The sequence below is a fragment of the Nanorana parkeri genome, unplaced genomic scaffold, assembly GCF_000935625.1.
Source record: "Nanorana parkeri isolate BGI_ZX_2015 unplaced genomic scaffold, ASM93562v1 scaffold57, whole genome shotgun sequence".
Classification (NCBI taxonomy): Eukaryota; Metazoa; Chordata; class Amphibia; order Anura; family Dicroglossidae; genus Nanorana; species Nanorana parkeri.
The window spans coordinates 1,782,520-1,795,144 of record NW_017306325.1 but is presented as its reverse complement, the minus strand read 5'-3'; the positions used below and the strand labels follow the sequence as shown (position 1 = coordinate 1,795,144).

Below are 12,625 nucleotides of genomic sequence, written 5' to 3'. Positions count from 1 at the left end.
AATTTTTTTTTCCCCCCCCCCCCCCCCGATATATTTACAGCAAAATATAATCAGAAAAGTGCAGATTAAAAGGATATCTCATTAGTGCGACTTTAATGTAATATAGCGGAATGGTAAAGCTCAAAGTGAATATTTGCCTTTAATTTTAAGAGAGGCTTATTCCTCTTTTGACACTACATTGCAACACACACAGGGGCACAAATTAGCACAGCAATTACTTTTTCACTGGTTTGAGACCCTTAAATATTCGAATGACAGATCATCCAACTTCATTGTTGGGACCTGGGGATTAATCTAGGAAGGGATTTAAAAAACATTTTTTTTTAGAATATTCATTACATACATGCTATCTTCTATGCAGAAGCTTTCTGTTTTCTTTGCTTTTACAATGCACTCTTATGGAGTAATCTGTAAAAGCATCTGAATGCTAGATCATTTCAGCTCAAGGGCTTTGCGCTGCATGCCGGCTGTCCAGTGTGTCTGTCTTTGATAGTCTTTGGTTCCAGCCTGCACCCCAGCCAGGTCCCATGGTAGTTGTTAATGTGTCGCCGTTTACTGGGACAAATAGCTAATTTCCCAGCACCGTTTTAAATGGCATTTGGAATTCAAGAGGTTAAAGAAAACAAGGAAATGTATTCATGGGAAATATGGGAGCTGCCATTAAAAGAATCCCTAAAATGTAGATCAAGTCAAAACTTTCTTCTTGTTGTTGTATAATTTCTGGATAGGTTGCAAGGGTTAGAACATCTGTTGAAGTTTTACTGTTGTTTGGGGCCCTGTTGTAGAGATTTTCTCTCACTTATTGCCACGGTGATAACAGTTTCACCAGACAGGATGTATGGAAAAATCTGCATTTTTAAGATAGCATTTTTTTTGGTCTGTAATGTTGTTGAAGATCACCCCACTTACTGTCTGGTGAATCTGAGTGGAGCTTCAGACAACAGTAAAAATCTAATGGGTTGTAACCCTTCTTTACTCCATCGAAAACAAAATAAGTTGGAAATACTTGGAATCCCTGACCGGGAACAAACAATAACTGCACATTTGTACTAGGCCAATGAATCAGAAAGCATTGAAGCCATAGGGCCAGCATGGCAACTGGGGAAGTACCGTAGCTCTTTTAGAAATAGAGGTCAGCCGTGGTTATGCCCAAAAGGTTTGTTTATCTAAGTAGCACATTATCTCAGTCAGGGATTGGCTAAGATGTTATAAGAAGTTATCAACTGACTGCATATGCTTTTTGGCAAACACAAATATTTACGAATTTGTGGACAAACTTTCCCTTTTGTTTCAATAAGAGATTGATATTTTAGATGAGGCCTTTCTGTTACTGCACACTTTGTGAAAACAGGGATTTTACCTGACATGTAAAAGTTATAGATGTTGATAAGCCTACCACAAATGTATTCAGGTTTGTTTTAAGCTTTAGGTGTGTTAATTGATTGTCTGCATTCTAGATGGCTGGAACCCCTTTTCACATCCATATAGAAGGTTGGATTTTGGGAAGTGGGAATTACACATTCCACCAAATGAAGATAAATCCCCAGTCATACATCATGGATCAAAGATAAAGGTAGGTGGAATAAATCTTTGTGTTGATTGCAGAAGTTAAAGTTAAACTCAGGAAGATTACTCCAATAATCTCACATTTAGTTTACTCATTTGTATTGACATTATAGTCAATCACAGGAGCGAGCTTGGAGCAGTGGCTACTTTACAACACACACAGGGACCATGGGGAACAAAAGTAGCCACCCTCCAGAAGGGTGGCTACTGTCAGCACCAATTCAGAGATGATTTGAGGATCTACAGTCAAGTGATACACAAATAAGCTTAATTTTTGTTAATAATTAAGGCACTTGAATCCAGAGTTTAAAGGAGAACTATGAGGTGAGCGCTTTTACTCACCTCATAGTTCTAGCCGACCTGTGACAATGAGACTGTCACAGGTCGGCTCAGTAGATCAGGAAGTGAGCGAACACATAACGGCGTTCGCTCACTTCTCGATCCTGTCACAGCTCTCTGCCGTGACAGGGGAATGGCTGGATTCCCCCCTCCCCGCTCCGATCCGCCAGCGCTGACTGGCGGAACGGACGGGGGAGGGGGCGGGTACAGCTGGCTCTGCCTCTGGATAGGCAGAGCCAGCTGTCACTCATGTAGCTGGGTGGATCCAGACATAATTGTCTGGATCCACTTCAGCTGCGGCATCTCAGTATACTGAGCTTAGGGTGACGGGAGGACGCTAGTTTGTGTCCTCCCGTTACCCTAAGGAGAACTATGTGGAAAAGCCTTAACCCCATAGTTCTCCCTTAATGTCACTTTTTCATCAATTATGCAAGCCATTGTGCTGTTAGAAAAACTACAAGCTCTGAGTTGTGAGAGTTAGAAACAGGAAAGCATGTGTATCAATCCAAAAGAAAGAAGAATGGTTGCTGAATATATTTCTGAATGATGAAAATAAATCCTAAATCTATGCACAAAGCTCAGTGCTCCTAATCTGTTGCTAAATAGTTTTACTCTGCATTGTTGCATTGAATTTACTTGTTATTCTTGGTATTTGGTTAGTAATCACTGCAGGTATTAACAAAAGAAGGTGAAATACATGTCTTGCTCCTGCATCCAACAGTGCATTGCCTATACCTCAGCAATTTCTAAATGGGACAGTCCCTATTTGCCTAACATATCCTACAACATAGAAACATGATGGCAGGAAGGAGGAGGATTGTAGTTGTAAATGATTCAGAGGGGGTGATTAACTAACCTAAACACACGCACGCACCAGTTGCGTGTGCATTTTTACACAGCAAAAACGTATTTATCAACCAAACACGAGCAACGTGTCACATTTTCACGCCGTTATGGCGCGTTTTTATGTATTTACGTACGTGCACGTCATGTAGCATGCGCCATAGGCTACACGCCGCTCTAATAGCGGCATGCAAGTCTCTAAAAGCATATTTCCACTAATGCCATATATGGAAAAATCATGCACATGATGCATATATAATGCTGCTTCACAGTTTAGACAAAAATGGCTAGCTCATGCATTTACATTCCTGCATTCATCAACGCAAGCAACACAACATAGAGCTAATTTACACAACACCACCTTGTAATTCATGCAGGGCTTTGCACAACACACCTGCTGGGTGTGTACACACTACAAAGGTGTCTAGATTCCACCAATAGATCATGCTGGGAGGGAACACACTACAGAGGTGTATACTTGTTCGTGGCGTGTTTATAAGGTTAGTAAATCAACCCCAGACAGTCAGGGTATCGTCTTATGATAGGAGAAACTGTAGCAAAAACAGGCAAGGTTTTCTAAACCTTAAAACCTTAAATGTGATCACATTCCCCATCAAGACCTTTTGGCTGGGACTTTCTAAAGCTGCCCACATACTTGAGATCATCTACTAATCCAGGTGTACTGCCATTTTATATCTGTGAGTTATTTCTGATCCTGCTAGATGTTTTTTGTATACAAAAGTATTTTCTAAAGGTGTCCCACTGAAGTTCTAATATAATCTTTGATTATGGAAATGTTGCATGCAGGCATCAAGGTACCAGATGTTCTATCTAGTGTGCTGATACAAAGGACACTGAAAGTACCACAGGAGATGCATCCTTGTAAAATACACTTAAAGTGACATTAAAGTCTCGTTTTTTTACATATGTCTACCGCAAGCAAGCAGTAGATATGTGCAAAAATATACAAAAAAAGTTACCAAATAGGTAAAAGCTACCTCTGTCTCCGCTGGTCGCTCCCAGGTTTAGAACTGTAGCTTCTCCAGCGGCCGTACAGGAGGATGTGTGCGGTGTATATGCAGTGGACATCATCTGCAGGGAGAGGAGGAGAGCTACAGTGAAAGTCAATGCACACAGCCGTGAGCGTGCATGTCGGACAGACTCCGTGGAGCAGGAAGAAACAGCAGTCTGCGCTGGATCAGAGACCGGCACCAGAGCTGTAGGGACTACTGAAAAACTACTGGAAAGGAGAAGATCGGATCAAGAGGCATCATTTACGGTAAGATCAAAAGAAACAAAGCGCTAAAGGTAGCTGTATGAGCAAATACAGAGAATGGGAAAAAAATACTAAATTAATTACTCATGACAGCCAATCAGTTTTCAATCTGTTTTGCTAGTGCTACAATTATAAGTAAAATGTATTTAGTTGTCAGTGGTTCATAAGGGTCACGAATTGGGCTTTTTTTCAAGTTTTTTTTTTTTAAAACATTGTATTATTTATTTAGTATTATTTAAGTATGTTAAGCCAGTGCTCAGAACAGTAAGCATACATTGTATAAGGAGTGAGGGGAGGAGAGTTAACAAAACAACTATGAAGTTGCTAATGGAATAGCAAGCTTTGCCCACCCATGGTGTTACTTGTGTTTTGCTTTTGAGTCCAGCTTGGCTAAATACTGAGCTCCGCACTCGCACAGAGAAAGTTTTAGCAGAGGAAATGCTTTTCGGAAACAAATTAAATCCCCTGGTGTTACTTTCAGTTCTTTTAAGCATATGGTTTTCTTAAGATTTTTTTTTTCCTTTTTAACTTGTTGGTTTTAACCTGCATCATTTTAAGCCCCAAGAAAATTACAGATGCTGAAATCTACCTTGATTAGTTGAACTCTTCTGCAAGTGTGCAGGGCTGATTTCCGGATGCCAGAATTGCATTTCAGTGTAATGATTTGCTTGCCCTGCAGGAAGGAAATTAGTAATCTCAACTATTTTGAATTTGCTTAAGAAATCAGTGTGCAAATGCAAACCTGGCAAATAGCTGTATTGTAACCCAGCAAAGTGATCTGCATTGGTGTTTAATATGGATGGATCGATATTCTGTGTTTTACCTCCAAGCACAACATACACATGTGGCATTTGTTACCTGTTGCTTTATATAATAAACAGTTATTAATAAGTCCAGTAATGCATAACATCAAGTTTAAATTCCTTGTTACTGCCTTCAGGGTTTGTACAGCTGGCAGGCTGCAACACTTGAATTGCAACCAAATGGCTGGCAGAACGTAGTAGCCTTTCCCTGGCTAGGTGCCTATTTCTGGGGTGTGTGCAACTGACTCCATGACTGATCCTAAGGACGTCTGGGCTCCAGTGTATAGACACTTGGCATTAATACTTCGTGCTCCGCAGGTGTTGTGAGGAACCGGACACTTGCCTCCTTCTTGCCTAAGTTAGTTTCTGCCTTTGGCCTCAACCTGGACATTGTTCTCCTGTCCCTCTTCAGTTCACCAAAAAGAAATGTCCCTCAACTGTCTGTATGTACTTTGGGCTGTCTATCTTTTAGCCATTGCTTACTTTAGGAAAAACTGATTCCCTTGTGATCCCTGGTGGAATCTTTCAGGCTGCTTTGGCTTTTCATTCCACTATCTCTAAGTGGCTGAGGCATACCATTATCCAAGCTTATAGCCTCAAACCTCAAGATCTGTGAGTGTTTCTTAACCTTTTTAACATCAAGCAGTTGATTTTTAGATTTGCAAAGCTGCCACCTCATCTTTTGTTGATATGTTCTCTGAGTTCTACAAGGTGGATTTTGCGGCCTCATCTGTTCCCAGCTTGGAGTGTAAGGTACTTAAGGGGGCTCTTTAAGGTACATGCAGTCCCTTATTCTGTGTTTTTTTTTTTTTCCTGGGCCATTTAGCGTTTGTTAGCTGTGTTGCCCTCCCCTCATTTGAACAGCTTTTGGATATTACAAAAGTAAAATAATTCCTGTGTCCTTCAATAGACAAAAAAATAGGATGTTTGTGCTCACCATGAAATCCTTTTCTTGGAGTCTATTGGGGAACACACCCAATTGTGTTTATGATAATTCTATTGGTACTGCAATGCACCAAGATTAAGTCATGCTGGTAGTAAGAGGTGTTATCCCAGGCTGGCCTACAATTTTTTTGTTTGCCATTGTCCAGCTTCTACTTCAGGCATCAGTGCAACCCAAAGGTGCAAGACTTCCTGTGTCCCTTAATGAGGAGAAGGGTTTACTGTGAGCACAGAAATCCTATTTTTGCCTTGACGTTTGAATGGTAAAATGCGTTTCTGGATAACAAACCTCTGAAATTGTACTATACGGTTTAAAATGAATTACAAAGGCCGGTTCAAAAGCAGAATTAAAAAGCAATGGCTGACATCAAAATTGGTGCGACAAAAGATACTTAAACCAGAAATATCTAGAACCATTAACTTAGAAAAGCTATAGATAGTAATAAAATTGTCATAAAATCGGGCACTAAAGGCAAACATAGGATACATTTGCTCTTCATGGGGCTATGTGCTTAATAGCTGTACCTGAAACTGTGCAGTGACTTCAACTTCATTTATTAACCAGAACCACTAACTCATCTTCTTATTTCATATTCAGTCTCTGTGTCTGTAGTCTTCCTTCTGCTATACTGAGTTAACAATTTATCTAGTTCCAAAGTAGGTTGGAGCATGCTGTGGCCTAGGGCCGTGGTTCTCAATGAGTGGGTAGCGACCCCGTGTTCAGTGAACTTCCACTGGGCTAGGTGAGAGGCTCCTTAGCCTCCCCGTAGCACAGCACTGTCAGTTCTCGCACCGAGCAGCTCATCAAAGTAGTGTCAGCTTGAGATGGTGTTGGCTGGGGGTATGGCCGCAAGGGAGCTCCATCCATACGTATATTGCTTACAGCTCCCTTGCTTGCCCTGTAGAGGTGCCTGGACCTGAGTGACGTCGCAATCTGGCTCCCAGCACCTCTACAGGGCAGACAAGGGAGCTGCACAAGCAATGCACATATAGATGAAGCTCTGTCACAGCACAGCAGCCCACACTGGACCACAAGCTGAGGATCTACTGCAGTTCTCGTAAGGTAGGAAGACTGGGTGGATTAAATAAAAAGCGTTTTTGGGAGTGTTTATGCGGTGTGTGAGAATGTCTATGAGTGTGTAAGATTGTGTCTGTCAGTGTTTTTGAGGGCCTGTTCAGATTAGTACATTGCGTTAATTGTACAGTTCCGTGCGATTAACGCACCATACCACACAATCGCACCTTCTGCACGTTCTGGTGCAGGAGATGCGTTTGTGTTTCCATCCTTTTGCACTTCCTACCCACAGTTCGATAGCCGGCACCCAAAACGCCCAGTACCGCAATGCTGTGCATTCCAGTGTTGTATAACTTTATGACCAAGGACAAATGTGGGTCCTGAGGTTACACAGGTTGAGAAACTGCCCTAGAGGAATAGTTGGGCTTAGATGAGCCAGGATCTATTTTTTGTGCGGGAAATACTGTTTCTTCATTTACTCCAATAGGATGCATATTACATGGGGTAGTGTGGTTGCATAAATCTTGCTTGTTCTTTTGAGTTTGATTCCATTTGTTTGTATATCTCCCCTTTGTATGGTCTTACTGTGGGTGCTTCAGTTTCTCTTACAGCTTGAAAGATTTTTGGGAAAGTCAGGGATGTGGAATTCATATCGCCCAAGCTTAGTAATTTTATCCTCCCCTGATGCCCAAAACTGCCCATGCAGTTTTTTTTTACATTTAGCCCTGCTGCAGAGCTAAATGTAGATCATTGGTGCCTCCGCTCATTCAGTACAAGTGATCTCAGCGATCTTGTCCGCCCTCTGCCGTGGTTTTTGCGGTCCCCCGCTCTTCCAGGGCACTCGGGACCACGGCAAATGAGCTCAGAATGGAGGTCAGGGAGCAGAGCGAAGAACATCCATTCTCTGCTCTGCTCTGTGTGATCAGTGAGGCCGGAGCTCTGTAATCACAGCGCTACCTGTCTCAGCTGTCAGAAACTGCACAGAAGATCTGTTCTGTGTTGGAGGGCAGGTTCCATAAAGAGAACCTATCTCATAGGGACTTGTAAGCCCTTGTGTGATGGGAATACAATTAAGTGGGAAAAAATAGTAAACAAGTGAAATTATATAGGTGAAACTCGAATAATTAGAATATCGTGCAAAAGTTCATTTATTTCACTAATGCAACTTAAAAGGTGAAACTAATATATGAGATAGACTCATTACATGCAAAGCAAGATAGTGCAAGCTGTGATTTGTCATAATTGTGATGATTATGGCTTACAGCTCATGAAAACCCCAAATGCTGAAGTTGAAGATGCTGCTTTGTTCAGTGAGTAGACTGGATTGAAGAGCCGAGAGTAGAAGCTGCAAAGCTGGGCTAGAAAATAATTGTATTGCTTGTCTTCCTGTGAAGCATGGAAAGGTTATGTGTATTGAAAAGTGCTGGTTCATAGCTCACATGCAGTCTAATGCGTAGAGACATTTTTCTAACTTGAATACAGCTGATTCAGGCTTGTTATTCTTGAGTGAAAGATACAGGAACCATGCTTTCTGGAGAGTATAACTTGGGAAGGTAGAATCATTATGGTGAGGTAGGCCACAAGGAAACAATAGGGCTTCCAATAAAATATTACACCTGTTTTTTGGAAGCAAGTTTTAAACTGACTAGTGTACAATCGGCTTTATCATGTGCAAGTACATATCCTGCAAACTGTATCTAAGTATCAATCCCACCTTGTGTATATATACTGTTCGTGTATTAACTTTCCAGCCGTCTTAGACATTACTACACGTATTGGTAATCAGGCTTTGGTATAAGTTACTCAGATACTGAATGTTGCATTGTGAGAAGGGTAAGTTATGGTGGCTGACCTCCCATACCCTAGAAGTTGAGTTATTTAGCGGGGCTGGAATGGGGTTTAGAGGGGGTTTAAAAAATATAGGCATCCAGTTGCATGTTATGGGCTAACTGTACATATTCTCTAAGTTTTTAGCATGCTTCCTAGGCATTTGGTCATGTGCTATATACTGAGGTGAAGATCAGCTAGATTGATTCTCCTTTTATCCTCAACTTTAATTCTCCTTTTCAGCAAAGGTTATATAGTCATAGTCCTTAATGTTGGGAACATTGGGTTGTGGTAACTGTAAAACTCAAGAGAAGGTGCCAAGGAGAAAATCATATAAAAATATATTTTTAAATATTTCTTCAACCCCTCCTGCATCTTGTAAATTGCTCACTGGGGAAGAGGAGACAGGAAATACTTCCTCCTGCCTGTAGCAAACTGATGGCATCTCAGCCTAGGCAATACAATGTGCCTAAAGCTTAGGGAAGGCTTTAAAAAAAATACTGTATTGGTGCCTTTATTTCATACGCTCAGCAAAGCCACCTAAACCTTCCTGTCATAGCAGTGACCTGTTCTGCCAGGCTGAAGCTCACTTGCCTGTCCTACCTCCTGCACATTCCTATTGATCAGCCAGGCTGCCCATCAGAAGCAATGTGTCACGGAAAGGAGGGGGAGGGGAGGGAACACTTGGCTGTAAGCTCTGACCTTTTTTCTTTTTACCTGCAGGCATATCCACCCACAACAGTCTCTCTAATGCTGAAGGGTCCAGCTTAAAAAGCTAAAATTATTGTTGCTATAAATTGTAACATGCCACAAATGGTATTCATGACAACTTGTAACATTTTCTAAAAGGTCCCCATATCCTTGTCAAAGCTGATTGTATAGTAATGTTACATTTGGTAACATTTCACAGATCGTTATCTCTGTCAAACATTTTTAATACCTTATTATCCTATATTATTTTACAACTTATCCTTTTAAATATTAGAGGAATACTTACAAAACTGTTGATCACTTGCTGGAAACCACATCAATCTATGCAAATGTATTAACTCTCATAGGTAGATGCCTTATTACATATATTGTGTAATGTTTTTCTAATGAAGAAGCTAAAAACATTACAGCAAGAAAGAGAACCTCTCTGCAACAAAGACCTAATTTAAGCACCCACTTTCTCTAAACAAAATGAATGTAAAGTGATGTTAAGTCTCATCATAGTTGCAAGAAGGATATAAAGACATATATTGTATATTTGCTCTACTTCTTTATGTGAACACTGCTCAGCAATATATCTTTTCTCAGCTGCCAACTAAGAATATTACAAAGATGTAAGAGATCATGTAGCCAAAGACAAGGATTTGTCAGTTCAGCATTTTTAATGCTTTGCTGGAAGCATTATCTCAGAACCTCACCTGAGATTGATTTCCTCAAAATATTCAGTTTTTTTCTGCAAATAATTTTGTATCTTGGCAGGGTTGATATAGCAGCATGATGCAGAAGGTATTAACCTTCCTATTTTTGAGAGTGGTTAAAGACTGTGACGCGACGCTCGGCGAGGTAAGTAAGAAGAAACCTGACGCTGACTCGAGTATAAGCCGAGGGGGGGCACTTTTCAGCAAAAAAAATGGGCTGAAAATCTCGGCTTATACTCGAGTATATACGGTACATAGTATTGCAGTGTGCTATGATACCTTTCTTATTGGACTAACAAAATATATAAAAGACAAGCTTTCAAGAGTTAACCTCTCTTCTTCAGGTCAAAAGCAACTTGCTTCTGACCTGAAGAAGAGAGGTTCTGGTCTGCTTCTGACCTGAAGAAGAAACGTAATGTTATAAAACATTTATTCTTACCCATATTTTTAGTAAAATATAAAAGTCGGGGTCACGTCGGGTAAATAGACACCAAACATGTCAAGCCTTAAAATTGCGTGCGCCCGCAAAATCTCAAAAAACGCCCATAGGCGACGATTAAAACGCTTTTACTGTTCATCAGTTTAGTATTATCAGTCAGTTTAGTATTAACAAGCCCCCTATGGGATAACCAATTTACATGACAGGTCCTCTTTATGGAGACAGGGTTCTCCAAGACCCCTAATGTCACCTAGGGACCCCCAGAGAAGCTGATGAAGCAGAGATCGGCTTCATTAGCTTCTGTAGCTGGAGAGTGACACTGAATGCAGGAAGTGATGTAAAATACATCACTTCCTGCATTCGGGGACTGGGAGGAGATCAAAGGGAGTTCGTATAATGAACTCCCTTTGATCTCCTGTCACAGAGCCGTGCCGGCAGTCACTGCAACGGCAGTGACATCTGCTGATACAAGCGATTGAGCATCTATAGAGACGCTCGATCGCTTGACTGTAAAACTCCCGGCCGTTTAAAACTCCCGGAAGTGTGTGGGAAATTTTATGCAGCAAATGAACATTTTGTCCCTGAAGTTGATCTGATAGGATCATAGGTGGTCAAGGCTTATTGACGCACGTGGGGAGTGAAGGCTGGCCCGTGTATTCTGATCTAATAGAAGAGCTACTGTAGCTCAGATTGCTGAACAAATTGATGCTGATTCTGATAGAAAGGTGTCCAAACACACAGTGCATTGCAGTTAGTTGGATATGGGGCTGCTTAGCAGCAGACCAAGCAGGATGCCCATACTGACCCGTGTACACCACCTACAATGGAAATGTAAGTATCAGGACTGGACCATGGAGCAGTGTAAGAAGGTGGCTGGTCTGATTAATCACGTTTTATTTTACATCATGTGGATGGCTGGTTGCATGTGTGCTGCTTACATGGGAAATAGATGGCACCAGGATGCACTATGGGAAGAAGGCAAGCCGGTGAAGGCAGTGTGATGCTTTGGTCATTGTTCTACTAGGAAACTGTTGGTCCTTCCATTTATGCGGATGTGACTTTGACATGTACCACCTACCTAAACATTGTTGCAGACCTAGTGCATCCCTTCATGGAAACAGTATTCCCTGATGGCTGTGGCCCCATTCAGCAGGATAATGTTCTCTGCTACACTTAGAAAATAGTTCAAGAATAGTTTGAGGAACACAACAATGAGTTTGAGGTGTTGACTTGGCCTCCAAATACTCCAGATCTCAATCCACAACAAGCTCAATCCATGAAGGACCCACCTTGCAACCTACAGGACTTAAAGGATCTGCTATTGTATGTATTTACCTCGCTTTTCCTGCTCTTTATACACCTGCAGTGTTTTACCTACCTTGTCTAAGGACTCCAGAAATCCTTTTCATAGCACATACAAAGTCATTGTCTTGCCATTGGGGCTGGGAAAAGGGAAAGGGGAGAGAACCATTCATTTTGTCACACTTTTCCCCATGCAATCTGAACAGCGCTATACTGTCAGTCACAAAACCTGGGGGAGGAAATGGGTGTGCCAGTGCGGACTTTTAAGGGGGAGGATGTCCAGTGCTGACAATGCTGCAAACCACATTCCTTTACCTGCATAGTGTTTAATAGGGTGACAGTGCTGCTGTGATTTCACTGGGATATCTGCTGAATGAAGTCCAAACATCTATCTGAAATCCCAGATGTTTTTAAGGAGATAGATAATGGCAAGTAAATGGTATGATTTTTGCTTTTATTTCATTAGGGTGGATCTGTGGTTATTTTCAAATTTTGGCTGAAGTTTACTTTTAAGTCTTGTATAACCTTTAACATGTTTATGCAATTTTACAATTCATTATCAGCCTGTTTAAAAATGCAGATTTCAGTAAAATAATACCTCATGCTCCTGCATAGAGTTTATGTTCGGACACTTCTATTATGGGTGACAGTAATGTTTCCCTCTCTCCCATTTGCTCCTAATGTTGTTACCCAGTCACATGCACTTCTGGGCCAGTCTATAAGCAGCTGTGCAGACGCTCATTGCGCAGCCTGTGCTGAGTGATAACATACAGCCACCTTCGGAGTTCATGCATGTAGACAGGAAGCGGTTGCAGGAGATCAGCAGTGCTGAGATGCAACAAAGGATAAAAAAATGAAAACAAT

General features: G+C 41.4%; 1 protein-coding gene across 1 annotated transcript in view; it reads left to right on the top strand.

Annotated features, from left to right (window-relative positions):
• Nucleotides 1-12,625, top strand: part of GBE1 (1,4-alpha-glucan branching enzyme 1) — a 106,837-nt gene that overhangs the window by 32,628 nt on the left and 61,584 nt on the right. The window contains exon 4 of the mRNA XM_018576140.1: nucleotides 1,458-1,573. Coding sequence (XP_018431642.1) covers nucleotides 1,458-1,573 — 116 coding nt within the window. The remainder of the gene's footprint in view (nucleotides 1-1,457; nucleotides 1,574-12,625) is intronic.